Genomic DNA, 15542 nt, shown 5'->3' with positions numbered 1-15542 from the left:
ACCAACGATAAACACAAGGTCCCAACAGATGGTGTCTCAACCACATACGCCACTTTCTCGTTTGTTCTCATCTACGAACAGGCATCTGACAAAAGCGGCGGGAGAAAATTCGGAGGAAACCTTCGTTCGTCGTACAACCTCGCTCAATCTCGAAGCTGGGTGCGTATTGGAATGGAGCAGGGAAGAGCAGTTGCATCAAAGAGCATTCCCCTTCTTGAGACCCCCGGATGAAGATAAACTACGGCGGGGTTGGGATTGCAAAGCGATTTGCGATCGGCTTCAACTCGATAAAACTGAGCTTTGGTGAGTTCAGCTTCCTTCTTGAGATTGGACTCGTGATCCGTTTGGGAGACATTGCACAGAGTCAAATTGTATTCCTCATCATTGCTCTGCTACGTTCAACAGCCATGAGAGTACAAAAGAAACGAGAATTCATTCATGTTGCCGCTTTTGCAACTACTTGTTCGTCCGCTTGCTGCGAGTCGGCTGCTTCTGGCTGCCACCCGTTTTCACGAGCTCGGAGACATCAAGCTGCATTGCTGTGTCTGCCTGCTCCATTTGCTTCTTCTTGGAATTGGACTTGGACTTGGATTTCTGCTCTTGGGGCTGGGACTGTCGTATCGTGCTCAGTCCATCTACGAAGTGCTAGTGAGAAAGGCAGCATCAAGGCCAACTTCCGACCTGCTCGAAACTCACCATAAATGGGCCACAGCAGAGGAGGGAAATACTTGCGGTAGTTGCTTTGGTCGACGAAAAACACATGATCGTCGTCGGAGGGTGCCGAACGAGCACACCCATCCGCAAAAACACCCAAAGCGAGTCGAACGTTCGTCAAATTGACAGAGGGTACTGACGCAAGGGCTGCAGAGGCCGTTTCCGCAACTTCTGCCTGGTCTGCGTCAGAAGTCTTGGCGTTTGACGAAGCAAGACCAGTGGTTTTCTGCTTGTTCTTCTTCTTCAGCTTGCCGGATGGCTTTGTTTCGATTGTTGGATCAAAAAGACCAGTCTCTTTCAGCGCTTCGGCTGAATTATTTACCAGCACTGCCTGGTGGGTTTTGCCGAATGGCTGGACGTCGTATAACTTTGCGTCGCCAGCTTGCACAACCTATCAAAATCACGTCGGTTAAAATCACGCTCAGCGTTGTCAACGCCAAAAACAACTACCTACTTGAAAGTCTTGGCCAGGCAGTTTCTGTACCATTGATTCACAAAGTGAGTAACAAACAATCCTGCAACTCATCTCCGAAGCTCATAGAGCTAGTCTCCCCACTTTCTCCGGACGAGTTTTTTTCCCCCTTCCCCCTACCCCTCCCAAGCCCTCTGGCGCCTTCCCCTGACCTCCCCTCCCCCTCCCCTTGTTCCAGTAGCCACGAATAAAACTTACAATCACCCAGGAAGAGTCTCAGCTCAGTCAAAAATTTCATCCATGGCCGACCCTTTGGCCAGCCATTAGGATTGCGGTGGGTTGAGCGAGAATGATGCATTGGCAGTCAGACACCCCGCCCCTTGCACTCGCATATGGTGAATATATCACGTCAAAGCTTGTAGCTCGAGCGACGGGACATTCGGTGCAACTGGATTGCTTGGCGGCGTGGTCAAAGTACCGAATTTTTGGACTTGGCAAATTTTTGCATCTCAAATTTCACTCTGCTTTGCAATTTGTGCCTTAGGTGCTCCGTCGCTCTCGCTCTGCATGTATACGTTTATTCAACACACTAGTACCAAGTTCACGACGCATCCTCGTCAGCTATTGTGCTCGCCGTTTCACCCTGGGAGAAGATTGACGGTTGGGATGCCGCCTCGTCCAAGTCGCTCGTCTCGTCATGGGCATCATCGTTGAGTGCACGACCGCTGCGCTTCCTCCGGGTGGTTCGAGGACGCTTGCACCACTTTGCGGTGCGATTGGGTGCAGCCCGCCGCTTCACGCTTGCAGCAACTCTTGCGTTGCTAGCCAAAGCACCGTCTCCCCAATCCAGCTCGCCATCATTCTCTTCGGCGTCCTCGTCGTCGTCGTCGTCGGCTCCGGCCTCATCAGCATCCAAGCCGGCATATCGACGAGGTTGCTGCGATTGCGAGGCTGCACGGGTGGACGGGCGCATCCGCTGGCTGATTTCAGCTCGCTCAGGCGCAAGGCTTTCAAAGAGCTGCCGCGCTGCGCGGGGAACTGCTGCTTCTGCTACAAGAGCAGCTTGAGCTGCCATGACTTGTCCTCGACTTGGGCGTAGATCCTGCACGGCCTTCTCGAATCCTTGCGTGGTGGGGTCTTGTTCGCACGATTTCTGCAACTCGCGCAGGCGAACAGCATCAGGCGAAGCACCGCCATTGAGTTGGCGCACCAAGAAGGTTTTCACCGCAGCGTCGCTCGGAAACCACCGAGTGCTTTCTATGCGGACTTCCCAGGATGGCTTAGGTCGAGGTGCGGTCGAGACATGGCGAACAAACTCCAAAAGCACTTCTTCCCAGGAACGAATGTCCAAGCGGTCAATCATCCAGGCTTCGAGTTTCTTGTGCATGTGCTGCGTTGTCGTCAGCGAGCCGTCACAACAAGCAGGCTCATGTTTGCCAGTACGGCGAAAAGCAACACCCACTCGCTGGTACCCCTCATCTCGCTGTACCACCAGAACATATCGTGTGAGCGAGTAGCGACAGCATCCAAGCTTCAACCGAGGCACGGCCTCAAAATTCTGGTCGTAATCGTGTGGATGTGCAATGGAATCAATGACACGTTCGTGCACTGGAAGTCTGGAATTGCCGTGTTGAGCAATTGCGTTTTCACTCTGAGACATGGAGTCAGCAGCCGACGCAGCAGTGCCAGACGCTCGAGTAGCAGCAACACGTTGCTGTTGCTGGTCTTGGCGGTTGGAGCAGCGGTAGGCCTTCTTGGATGCTGCAAAGACCGGCTCGCCCGCTTGAATATTCAGAGCCGTCCGCTGGGCGTCAGTGAGAGTAAGCGCCTTGGGAGTTGGGCCATCAGGTTTTCGCGTGTACAGTAGACCTGTCTTGTTCTCCTTCGTGAAGGATTGGGCGGTGGTGGCATGCCGGGGCATATCAATTTTAGCTTGCTCTCGCTCCATAAAATCTTTCCAGGCAGCTTGAGCGGTAAAGATGATAAGATCACCTGGAGTGGACTCTGAGGCTTGAGATGATAGCGTAGGAATCATGTCTTGCAGGTGGCTTGGAAGAGAAGAAGCGTTGGTCGAGCCAGAAGTCGCTCGCCTCGAGGCTTCTTGCGCTTTGCGTCTCTCGGCTTTGATCCTCGCGCGCACCAAGCAGACCCTGCAAGTCATGCCTGACGTGAAACGCGTGTAGCTGACGATATGATGGCTGCTTGAGCAGGTCAGCCTCACCTGCACCTCGACTGAGTTGGATTCCAGTACCGTGGTGAGATCGTCATCCCATTTTCCAGATTCCGCAGCAGCAGATTCTCCAGCAGATTGAGCTCCCTTGAACGAATACGTGGGCTTCTTCTGACTCTCGAGCGGTTTGTGCCTTTGCGCGCTCATGTACTTGTTGATAACGGGCTTCACCGGCGGCAATTCCAGGATCCGCTCGACGAGCGCGCCAAAAGTGAGAGGATCAGTGGCGGGAAAATCGGACTTGCGCCTCGCTTGGGACAACGGCAGCATCGTTCTTGACCTCTTCATGTCCGAGAATGATCACGTTGATGATTCGTTCAGCGGGGGCGTCCGGCGGGGGATTGGATTCAGCAGCAGGAGGTGCTGGAGCTTGATCGCTTGGTTGGAGATTTGGCGCCAACGATGGCGGACTCGGCTGGATGGATGAAATTTTTGACTGAGCCGAGACTCTTCCTGGGTGATTGTAAGTTTTATTTATGGCTACTGGAACAAGGGGAGTGGGAGGGGAGGTCAGGGGAAGGCGCCAGAGGGCTGGGGAGGGGTAGGGGGAGGGGAAAACAAAACTCGTCCGGAGAAAGTGGGGAGACTAGCTCTATGAGCTGGCTGGGGTATTACTTTTGTGTGGGATTGGTGTACGAGGTGTTCTTTTTTTATTTTTTCCTGATGGGTAGTCAGGGATTTTCGCTTATTCGTTTGAGAGTTCCACATCATGGTCTAGAACCACAGTTAGCGGCCTTTTCACTCGCGGAAGAAGACCCCTTACCATTTTGGCCAGACTTATCCAGAAAATCATGGCAAGGACTGCTTCCAGAGCTACAACTCGGCCTTCAGCTGTTTTCTCTTGCTTGCCAACGATCCAAACTGTCAAGAAGAAAGCAAACAAGCATGTGGCAGCCAGCACAAGCTGTATAATCTCATACTTTCCTTCCACGAACTGGCGATTGATGATGACACGCCTGGGTGCTCGTTCACTGTATTCTGGGCATTTGTCTCCAGCCACCGCTTCTTCGTAGGCAGGGCATGGAATATCGGGAGTTTGAATGGTAGATGTCATTCTTATCGTTAGCTGGCGTCGGGGATTATATCTATTGGAAATAAAATCATTTGAAATAAAAAATAAACAATAATCGGGATCGTTTGACCAACCATCCAAATCGTCATTCTTTAGGAGCTGGTACCTGGTTTCTGTGGTGATTGTGTAGGGTTGTGAAGAGTAAAAGCTTTGCCTGGGGGTCTCTCTTTTGTGTGGGGTTTGTGTAGAGGGAGGATCCTTTCTGATTTTTCCTGATGGGTAGTAAGGGATTTTCCCGCGTTTTCCAGAAGAGTGGTACAGTCCACTTAGAATACAGTCAGAAAGGCAATACCTATTGGTAATTTGAGAGATGCACCTAATATTAGGTGTTTGTCATTATTTCTGTGGGAAAATGGTGTAAAAAAGAAGGAATCTGCCTTTTACAGTGCGTTTAGAGTGACAATGCTTCTCGGTATACCGGTATCTCTCTTAGCTTGGCAATCAAGAACGCATAAGCTGCAGTCATAAACTCTTCACCGTTCTTCTTCAAGCTGAAACGCATGTGCCTGTACTTGATTGAACCATCAGCCAGCATAACCGGGTACGCTACTTCTACGTTAGTTTCGTGGATGTTTCTCATCCGATCTACATTCCGGTTGATTAACTGCACTTGCCTGGTTGCTGGCCGTAGGTTGGTCAGCCGGTTGTCCATCCTATCGCGGTTCTTATGATCGACTGAATGAATTGCACGATTCTCAATAGGTTGAAGAATCACATGCAGGTATTTGTGTGCGAGGGTTGAATAAACATAACCATTTCTCATCACGTACGGTGCATTTTCCCAGATTGTTGGGATTGATTCCTCTGAGATCTGGCTGAAGCGTTGATCGGACACTCGGAATTTGTAATTGTCACCCTCCTTGACAATGTAATGCCGGCAAGTCTTGTTGATTTCATTCAGCTCGAATAGCCGGTTCATTGCCTGCTGTTCAGTTCCAGTGAAACGCTCACGAATGTTTGACACAGTGATGTTGATACGCCATTTACCAGCTCTGCAAGGCTTTATGTAGCCCTTGTACAGGGACTGATGTGTATCCCGAGGCGGGTAGATGTATTGGAGCTCCATTATATGGATGGAAATGAAAATAATTGCAAATAAAAATATTAACCGGATAAGCTTGACAATCCTAGAGGCAGAAATAGGCGTTGACTGGACTTTGTGTGGCGAGAGGATGCCCAAAAAAAAAAACTGCCACCTAAATGTTGGCGGCATTTGTGTGGCTCTTCATTTTTTGGTGGCAGTTTTTTTTGCCAGGTGGTAGTTTTTTAAAAAAACTACCACCTAAATTTTGGCGGTATCAGTGTGAGATTGAGTACTCTAGGTGGTAAAAGTAGTAGTTTTTTCTAAAGTCAAGCCTTATACAAAACGAAAAAATTTGGTTCCTCCTCCAGAGCTTGAATTTGGTTCCTCTTGTAGAGCTTGGATTCGGAAAAAAAACTACTACTTTTGCCACCTAGAGTACTCAATCTCACACTAATACCGCCAAAATTTAGGTGGCAGTTTTTTTAAAAAACTGCCACCAAACAAAAAAAACTGCCACCTAGCACTTACAAACTCATCAATCTCACTCAGACCAGCTTGCCAAACATGTCACCATCTTCATCTTCATCATAATCACTGTCAATCTCATCAATAACACCCTGGTGCTTTTCCTCGTCCACATACCAGTCTGCTCCGTTAACGTCATTGCCATTCACACGCCTGAACTTCAATCCTAGCTGGGCCAAGCGCTTGTAAAACGCCTGGTTTGTGCCGATGTCTCGCTTGAATTGATTCGACCTCTCACAGTATTGCTTATAAGCATCAAACACAGAAGATTGCCTCATCATTTTAGATTTACCACCAGCTTTCTTCACAACCTGGGCAGCAATCCACTGGTGAACCGGGTCATCAGCGTAACGCATTGCCGTGGTCACTTCAGCAACCAGCTTTGGCATTTGATGCTCAAACTTCTTTCCAGCTTTCATAATTCCCTGGACCATCCATGTGAAGAACTGACTGAGATTTGGCACCACAACCTCGTCAAAGTAGTGCAAGTCTTTCTTTCTCTCATTTCCCACCGGGTTGTTTGTGAACTTGGCATTGAACGGCACAACGATCAGGCGTCTCCACAGTGCATCGTCATCAGCAGATGCCTTTGGCATTTCATTCGTCGCCACAATGATCTTTAGCTGGGCTTTGAACGTGATAGGGTTGCAATTGAGCATGCGAGCTGTGATTGTGTCTTCGCCCGAGAGCTGCTTGAACAGCTTTGTATTCATTTCTTCATTCCTAACTGCTTCAGACAGAGTACCCAGACGCTTACCTTCCATCATCGCTACATACGGATTGGGTGAGGCACCATTAGACTGGATTCCCTGAATGACACTTGAGTGGAGTTGGAGCGAGTACCCTTTCAGAATAGCTTCCAAGATCTGCAGAATCAATGACTTGCCGTTTGAACCTCTACCCAGGAAGAAGAACATCAGGTGAGCAGCATTGTTACCTAGCAGGCAGTAACCCATAACTCGCTGGAAATACTCAATCATTTCCGCATCTCCGCACATCACATCGCTGAAGAATGACTGAGCGATTGACAGGTCACTGCCAGGAGTGTAGTCAACATCCAGAGCAAAGGTACAGTAGTCTTCTCTCACGCGTTGCCTTGTTACGCCAGTGAGAAGGTTGAGCATCTTGTTTCCTGCAATGGCCAGTGAATACGGATCTTTGTCAAGCTTTGCCTTAAAGCTGGCATCAAGAAGCTTGCTCTTCAGCTTCACAATAATTCCGTTGGCATGTCGCGACCCTCCAGCCTGTTTATAAGCACTCTTCAGCTGGGTTCGGGTGGAGTTCAGGTTGCGATCAACGCCAAATGCTTTCACTGCTGACTTTTTCAGCTTAGGAGACAGCTCCTTCTTCTTTTGAGAGACTGATGACTGGATCTGCTGTTCCATCTTTTCGATGCGTTTAGCCAGGTACTTCTTAAGCTCCACTCCAACCAGATCATTCATGTCAGCGTTTGTTGCAGTCTCCCAAAGCACTTTCCTCGGGTTGTAGATGTAGAAGTTGTCGTCACTCTTTGAGCTCACAGAAATTACATTCCCAGCAAACAGATCTTTCAGAATGAGTGCATCAGCATCTTCGTTGCCAAACTCTGGTTCATCTTCACTAAACTGCATTGGCTTCTCATTCTCTTCTTCTTCATCACTGTCAATCCTAAAATCCTGGTTACAACGCAGCGCACTGCTACCACCCTTCACATACTTGTACAGAGATTCCATAGACCAGTTGTGGTCGGGCGAGATAGATTCCCAATTCTTTGGGAAATCATTGTCATATTGTGGATCGCCAGCTCTGGCGGAGAACTCCCTTGCTAGGTCATATCCAGCTTCACCCAAGACACACTTCACTGCAGCTACGATACCGAACCAATGTTTACGCTGTCCATAGTGCTCAGGACCCAGGTGCTCCATTAGAATCTCGCGGATCTCCCTCACTGTGTGCTCATTCACTGGAGTTGCCAACTGCAGCTTCCTTCTTTCTTCCGCGGCCTTATTAGAGCGCTCCTGTTCTTCAAGCGCTTCATCGATAGCATCGCACTGCAGCGGATTCGTGCCAACTGGGTTTGTAATGAGGAAGCTTTCAATCTCATGGTTGCTAATCGTCTTAAAAGGCCGCACAAATAACCCATTCACGTCCTTATAGCTCTCGCAGATGCGCATAGCACGATCCTTGTCATACACTGCAGAATCAACACAGCTCTTTACAAAGTCTGAGGCTTCAGAGAGCGCAATATCCATAAACACCTTCTGGATAGAGTTGTCAGCGAAGAACACGTCTTCTTTATTCACAATAATACGCATAGACCACTTCTCTTCGTTACTAGCATCGCAGACCGCGAGATCAGCATTCTTGATAGTGATTCCAAAGTGCTTCTTGAACGAGCCTTTAATCCACTTGATAACATTTATGCCGGCTTCATCGGCATCAAAATCCTCAATCTCATCAATACCTTTCAGCTCAATGTCAAAGTACGGTTTCACTGGCTTGCCAGCGAGCACCACCTCCATGTGACACTTCTGGTTGGGCTTAAGCTTCTCATAATACTCGGTAAAAGCAGCGTGGTCCTTGCGACTTTCAAACCAGCTGTTGCCGATCTTGAAGATGAACGAGTGGTTCTTCTCTGCAGCCAGAGTGAGGAGTTCAGCCTTATTAGTGCAGCCGGTCTTGCGGATCTTGAAAGATTCAGTCATTTTACGTCGTATATTGGTTGTGGGGGAAATTATGTCTTCGCCTATATTATTAAAACAAAAATAAATAAAACTGTAAATAAAAAAATATACTTTCAAGATTTCAGATAGATCCTCGTTTAACCCAGCCGTACTTTGACATTGAGCGCTGGAACTTAATTTTTGCTTCCTTTGCCTCTTCTATGTAGGTCTTCCTAGTCTGCTTCGACTGTATGAATTTCTGTATGTAAGCGAGCTTCTCTTCGTAGCGTTCCTTCCTAAGCTTCGACTCTTGGATATATTTCATCCGACGCTCGTGACACCCGTTGACCACATCCTTCGGCTCACTTTCTTTGAATTTTGTGAGATCTTTGATGTGGTCCTCGAACATTTCAGCCTCCTCTTTCTCATAAGCCTCAAGAAGATTGCTTACCTCATCCGCTACTTTGATTTTGTCCTCTGATTTGATTTCTGGATCAAGGTTTGAACAAATGTGGGAGGTATATTCTCCATGCTGAATCACTGAATGAAGTTCAAAGACAAGAGCTCGACACTGATTTTGGAAGCTAAGTTTTAGGTCACTCATTCCCTTCCGATCTCGTTCGCGCTTTATACTAAACATAAATAAAAAAAAAACAAATCAAAACAAATAATCTTACTTCAACCGGTCAATGTTCATCTTCAGCCGGTTGTAGATAAGCTCACTCCCAGCTCTCATCAACTCCACTAGCGAATCAAGATCGAGCTGGCATTCAGCAAACTCAAATATCAGCTTCATCCCATTCCTTTCCACCACAACATCAAGCATAGATCTGCGAGTGACCCATTCTTCAATCTGCACCAGATAGTCCTGCTGCAGTCCTGAAAGTGTAAGCTCATTCGGATCAACATACATTGTCATCTTCATTTTCACACTGTCAGCCGGGTTACCAAGCCTGATCAGTCGTTCTGGGTGCTTTTCCAGGTACTCCTTGATTTCTGAGCGCTCCATTTCAGCGTTATATAGACTACCTCGAAATAAAAACGGTCAATAATTTACAAATTAAACTGTTATTTCAACTAATCATATAGACAATGTTTCCGTTCCATAATCGCAAGCCTAGGCTTGATAAACCTTTTGAAGCCTTGCTCCATGGTCAGTGTATGATCAATCACAAAACAGACGCAAACGGGATCAGGTTTGAGGTCACCCCAGTGGTTTTCAATGGCAATTATGAACAGAATTACTCAGAACTAACCCACATCTTGAAGATGCACTATCACATCTCACTAAAAGCAGGCAGGAAAGGTAAACTACTTCTGTGTCCGCATATCGATGAAGACAAAGGATTGATCATCTCAGTCACTCCATTGAACGGCCCTTGTCGACCTGTGTATGATGTGACTGACTATGTGAAAGTGTTTTTCAAGTGCAAATGCTCGTACAACTCCTGCAGACAGTGCAGGCGATACACTGGGTACATTGAAAACCTCATCAGGTACGCCGTGCGCCACCTGAAGGAATTACCTGAGTACTTGTAGACCCAATGTGGTGTTATGTCTTTTTTCGCGAAAAAAAACCCCACAAAGTCACCGTTCACTACTTCAAGCAGTTAAAACGCATAGCATCGATGTTCGCATCAGGTTTGTAAGCCAGTGGTGCTTTCGCCTTGATTTCTTGAGACTTTACGTTCGTAAACATGACAGGGCCCACCGCTGACTTGACAGTCTCTGTAGTATGATCAACTACAAGCGGTGTCACATTGACAACTTCTTTGACTGGAGCCAGTGCACTTGGACTCTGAGCAACAGCTCCCAGAACCTTCTTCAGCACAAAACCAGCGAAGAGAAGCATACCGGCTTTGGTGAGGAAGCTGGCTGCACTAGTAGCTGCATCGCTCGCACTTTCAGATACGCTGTCATACAGTGATGGCTTCTGTGGCTTTTGACGAGGTGTCCGATGCCGAACCGGCGGTGGCTCAACATCATCCTCAGAATCCACATCAATAGGAGCAAACTCTGCTTCCCGCTTCTTGCGAGCAATCTCACGAGCAGCTGCAAGATTCTTCTTTTGCTCTTCAGTCAGCGTTCGCTTGGGACGCTCAATAGGAATCGGTTGTAGCGGTGTTTGTTGAGGTTCACTCATGATTATACATTACCTCGAGAAATAAAAATAGTTGCACCTATATACAAACGATGCCACGCCAGAAGAAGGTCACCGCACAGGCTGAAGAGCAATCAGTCAAAGTAAAGAAACTCGTTGTTGAGCCCTTTGTTGGCTATCAACAGCCAGAATTCCTCACTGAAGAAAGGGCTGAAAGGGTTGCAGCTCCATCCGAAGTTGCTGATGAGCTCGAGTATGAGGAATTGGTGCATGAATCCGGTCAAACTGAAGACATTGACGAGTCCAACTTCAACATGTTCATCGAGAAAAGGCGAAAGGAGCTTAAGGATTTCAAGATTCAGCATCCAAAGGAGCTCACACTGACCGTTGCGAAAATCAACAAGCTGTCACCAGAGGAAGTTCTTTCGCAGTATGAGTTCATCAAGCGCTCGCGAGCTCTCACATTTTCCAGCACACTCGTTGACATGTCATACAAGGGTGTTGCCAAGTTTGCCAACCAGATGTACGAGCCACTAAACCCCACAAAGTTTGAGCAGAATCTCAAGGACGACATCCGGCTGAAAGAGATCATCGGCCCGTACTTCAACAGTTTCGCTGATTTGCCAGATCCAGTACAAGCTGCAGTGCTAATTGGTACACATTTTGTGAACAGCTTGGACAGTCCTGATGAAGTTGCGGCTCGTCAGTTTCGCGCAGCTGATTAAAGCGGTCATTTACAGAGTGACGTACCTTGCAGTCAAAAGCACCATGCAAACACTATTGGAGACTGTCACACAACCTGTTGTCAACTTTGCACGATATTGGTTCGGCTCTAACGGCTGATTGTACTTTTTTTTCAGCACCAAATGTATACAATCGAAAGAATGTCGCTGGTCAATCAAAAAGCAGCAGCTCGTCAATCTCAGCTGAACACAAACATTGTCAGCAGTTTGAGTAGTGAGGTTGCAACACTAAATGTGAAGAATGAAAAGCTGGCGAACAAAGGTGCAGCAAACGGTTACTGCCCGCTAGACGGAAACGCTAAGATTGCTGCTGGGTTCCTGCCTGCCGATGTAATGCAGCTGAAGGGTACTTGGAATGCCAATACGAATACCCCCGATTTGAGCGCAGTTACTGCGGATCTGGGTGACATGTACATGGTCGGTGTGAGCGGATCAACCGAGCTTGATGGTAATGATGTTTGGGTGGCTGGTGACCGTGTATTGTATGATTCAACCGGTAGCTGGAAGCGTATCCAAGCTAGCTTGAGTGATGTTAATGTGGTAGCGCCCGCTCAGGACCAGGTGCTTGTCTATGACGGTGGTTACTGGAAGAATAGTGCGGAGGCAAAGTTACACAAGCTGACGGTTGATGCTGGCTCGGTGGCTGGTCCTTCCGTTACGTTTGACGGTGCTACAGACACTGGGTTGTTCCTGGATGGCGGTCAGCTGGCTATCGCTGTTGACGGTGTTCAAGCTATCGCTGTTGGCAATGCGGGAGTTGAGAGTTACATGCCGCTCACTGTTCCTTCCACTTCTGTCGCTAATCCGGCATTGAAACTCAGTGGTGCATCGACTGGCATCTATGGCAGTGCTACTTTGATGGGACTGAAGGTTAACAGCGTGGACAGCCTACATGTTACTTCAACCGGGTTGGATTTGAACGGTCATACCGTGACAAACGGTACAATCTCTCTCCCAGCTGGATCAGCTGGCTCTCCATCCTACACATTCAGCACTACCACTAACACTGGCATTTACAGTGGTGGCGCTGGGCTTGTGAGCATTTCAAGCGGTGGTACCAAGCGCGCTGAGGTGAGCGGAACTGGACTTGCTGTAACCGGCACCATCACTGGAAGCTCTTCAATCTCCACGGTAAGCGCATCAACTAGTGCTGACATGACTTGTGGTGCAAATGTGAACGTGACTGGTAAGGTGCTGGTTGCCAATGGCTCTGTGAGTGCTCCTTCTGTGGCTTTTACGAGCGAGACTGGTTTGGGTTTGTACAGGTGGACAACCGGTAACCTGGCTGTGTGTGGAGATGGAGCGGAATATGCGCGCTTCAACAATTCTGGTTTGACCGCTCCAGGTGTCACAGCGACTGGTACAGTGGGCGGAAACCAGGTGAGAGCATCAACAGCGTTTGAGGCTGCAGATGGTTCAGCCGCTGCACCGTCTATCACTTTCACTTCAGAGAATGACATTGGTCTCTATCATAGCGCAACGGACGAGATTTCTGTGAGCACGGGCGGTGCACAGCGGTTGCGGGTGAGTAATTCGGTCACCCAGGTCTACAACACACTTAGAGTGCCGACTGGTGGCTCAGCAACTGCTCCTGCATTGCTGTTTGATGATGGTGCTGGTACTGTGTCGGGTATCTATCAGACGTCAGCGACTATGAGGTTGTGCAGTAATGGCTTGAATTGTTTGACTTTGGATTCTGGTGATGCTACTTTCGCTAGCGACCTAGCGGTTACTGATACGCTGAGTGCAGCTACACTGGCTTTGAGTGGTCAAACCGGAATGAAGTGCAAGATCTTCACTGGTACCACTGCGGGCACTACTGCTGGTTCAGTGGTTGTTGCGCATGGTTTGCCCGACATTACCAAGGTTGTCATGTTGACCGGCACTATCACACTCAGCACAGGTGCTGTAGTTCCTACTCTGTCAGCAAACGGTGGAGAGTATGTGATCCCGTATCTATCGGGCGCAAATCTTACGATCGGAAATGGTGCTGCATCTTCAACAGCAAATGGGCGACCCTACCGTGTGGTGGCGTGGTACACTGTGTAAGGGTTGATTTCTTGGTTTCTCTTTTTTATTTTGTGTCAATATACCGCGGAGATGACTTGGACTGCGGAAGAGCGTGAATTGGCGCTTCAAGTTGCAGTAGCGGTTATTGGCTTTTTGTTCGCGTTGTCAGAGTACTTGGGCAGCACTACAGTGATTAAGAGCACGGGTGTGTTGCAGCTGATTTTGGTGCTGATGAAAAAAATTAAGCGGGCTCTATATAGCGCAAAGTCGACAGCTCCGGAGCAAACCGACACAACCATTGATCAACCTGAAACCACTGATACTCCACACACTGCGATTGAGCTAGCGATTCAAACCATCTCAGATGCAGTACGTTCATCAACTCAAACAGAAACAGCAGGAGCTGGAAGCGGAAAAGAAAGCAAAGGAGCAGGAACAGCTGAAGCAACAGCGTGAGGCTGCTTGCCAGGCTCGTTTCCTAACCAACATTAACGCGAAGATTCCAGTGAAAGAACGTAACAAGTCGAGCTTGTTTCAGGCATGCGTGCATATTGCGGATTTTGTGAATAGTGACCCGGTAATGATTGAAGAGTGCGGAAGTGACCTCGGCTTGCGCAATGCTGTTTGCAGAGAGATGCTAAAGGAATGGATGAGCAGTAATAATGTGCGCTTTGCAGACGAAGAGAGCGAGCAATGTGTGCTCGGGCTAGGTGGTACGATTATTGGCTATCTGAATGCTGCACACAAACACCAGTCAGTTAGGGAAGTAGAGCCAGCTGTGGTTGGGGCGGATATTCGTGAGTCAACCGAGGAGGTGGCCCAAAAAAAAGAAAAAGGGAAGTTTGGCACTTTTGGACGGCGGTCGCTCAGAAAGCAGCAGTAGTGGCGTTGTCAATTGCGTTTCTGTTTGTTTGATGGACTTTCCGTACTTTTCAAATCGACATCACTTTTCTTCCCCCCCCCCTTTTTTTTGGAACAAAACAAAGATAGCTGTATTTGCTTGAAGCACTGCTTTAGGATGTTGCAAATCCTCTGCCGACCGACATTAAACAATCAATCACTCTGCAGCATCAACAATCGCGGGCACAGCCGACTCGAGCTGGGCGAGACTACCAGCAGTGTCTTGCACACCATACACGCCGGCTAGGAGCGGCCTGATATCGTGGTTGGTCTCAGCCATGAAGTTCATCACGGAGATCGCTGTGCGCATTGCTTTTTGAGCGATCACAAACCGCTCAAGGCGAGCAGCTTCTTTTGACCAGCCGTCAAAGTCGTTCAGCTCAATGATGATCTCCTTGAGAACGGCTTCAACATGCCGAAGCATTTTGGTGCGAAGAGGAGCCTTGACGCGAGCGCCCGTTTCGGCTGGCGGCGGAGAGGGAGCATTGGGCGAGGACGCGGCGGCAAGAATCGCCTTTCGCAATTCACGCCACTCTTGGGGCTCCGAGTTCTAATGACAAGCGAGCGGTCAGTCAAAGAAAAGACAAGAAAAAAAAAGACATAAAAAGTCACGAAAGAAGGAGAAAACAACATACCGGCAGTCCAGTCAGCTTCCGGAGTGCATCAGCAATCTGCTGGTAGTTGATCGCCAACTGGAAAGAGCCCCAAAGTTCGCTGGCTTCCTCGTCAGCCTCAACCGCTGCATACATCTCGGCAAATTCCGGCCTCGCGGTCGAAATCTTCTCCCGGTACAGAGAGATAAACTTGCGGAGATACGCTGTGATCTTCGTTGATGAATTTGTAATGGTGTTGGACAGAACGGCAAGTGCTTGGATCATGTCATATGGTGACACATCCTCAATTTTGCCGAACGCAGACGAGATAACGTCAATGCGCTCCACAGGAGGGCGAAACATTTGTGACATGAACTCCATCCTATGAGCAACAAACGAGGCGTGAGAAATAAAACACCAACTTTTGCGATCTTTGTTCGCGATCTTTGCTTTGTTCATCCAATGTTCACTCCGACACACACACACACACACACACACACACACACACACACAATGGCGGTGCGTTCATCGAGGGAAAAAAAAAAACGGGTTGGAACGAAGAGCGCGATCTTGTGA

At 48.5% G+C, this 15542-nt stretch overlaps 6 protein-coding genes across 6 annotated transcripts; 2 read left to right on the top strand and 4 right to left on the bottom strand.

Annotated features, from left to right (window-relative positions):
- Positions 1–456: 456 nt before the first annotated feature.
- On the bottom strand, positions 457–1201 carry CAOG_01748 (hypothetical protein; the record flags this gene model as incomplete). The annotated part of the gene is made up of 3 exons (XM_004364559.1): positions 457–635; positions 697–1105; positions 1169–1201. The coding sequence occupies 3 exons, from the start codon at positions 1199–1201 to the stop codon at positions 457–459; spliced, it is 621 nt and encodes a 206-aa protein (XP_004364616.1).
- A 526-nt stretch (positions 1202–1727) lies between these two features.
- CAOG_01747 (hypothetical protein) lies at positions 1728–3626 on the bottom strand (the record flags this gene model as incomplete). The annotated part of the gene is made up of 2 exons (XM_004364558.1): positions 1728–2516; positions 2616–3626. The coding sequence occupies 2 exons, from the start codon at positions 3624–3626 to the stop codon at positions 1728–1730; spliced, it is 1800 nt and encodes a 599-aa protein (XP_004364615.1).
- Positions 3627–5997: 2371 nt separating this feature from the next.
- Positions 5998–10100, bottom strand: CAOG_01746 (hypothetical protein; the record flags this gene model as incomplete). Its single annotated transcript, XM_004364557.1, has 5 exons — positions 5998–6098; positions 6270–6427; positions 6821–8702; positions 9568–9644; positions 10027–10100. The coding sequence occupies 5 exons, from the start codon at positions 10098–10100 to the stop codon at positions 5998–6000; spliced, it is 2292 nt and encodes a 763-aa protein (XP_004364614.1).
- A 712-nt stretch (positions 10101–10812) lies between these two features.
- CAOG_01745 (hypothetical protein) lies at positions 10813–11445 on the top strand (the record flags this gene model as incomplete). Its single annotated transcript, XM_004364556.1, has 1 exon — positions 10813–11445. One exon carries the CDS (start codon positions 10813–10815, stop codon positions 11443–11445), a length of 633 nt encoding a protein of 210 aa, XP_004364613.1.
- A 159-nt stretch (positions 11446–11604) lies between these two features.
- CAOG_01744 (hypothetical protein) lies at positions 11605–13512 on the top strand (the record flags this gene model as incomplete). The annotated part of the gene is made up of 4 exons (XM_004364555.1): positions 11605–12594; positions 12655–12739; positions 12809–13081; positions 13190–13512. 4 exons carry the CDS (start codon positions 11605–11607, stop codon positions 13510–13512), a joined length of 1671 nt encoding a protein of 556 aa, XP_004364612.1.
- Positions 13513–14530: 1018 nt separating this feature from the next.
- Positions 14531–15329, bottom strand: CAOG_01743 (hypothetical protein; the record flags this gene model as incomplete). The annotated part of the gene is made up of 2 exons (XM_004364554.1): positions 14531–14923; positions 15009–15329. 2 exons carry the CDS (start codon positions 15327–15329, stop codon positions 14531–14533), a joined length of 714 nt encoding a protein of 237 aa, XP_004364611.1.
- Between the last annotated feature and the right edge of the window lie 213 nt (positions 15330–15542).

The sequence above is a fragment of the Capsaspora owczarzaki genome, assembly GCF_000151315.2.
Source record: "Capsaspora owczarzaki ATCC 30864 unplaced genomic scaffold supercont2.2, whole genome shotgun sequence".
Taxonomy (NCBI): Eukaryota; class Filasterea; order Ministeriida; family Capsasporidae; genus Capsaspora; species Capsaspora owczarzaki.
This window is presented reverse-complemented; position numbering and strand designations above follow the sequence as displayed.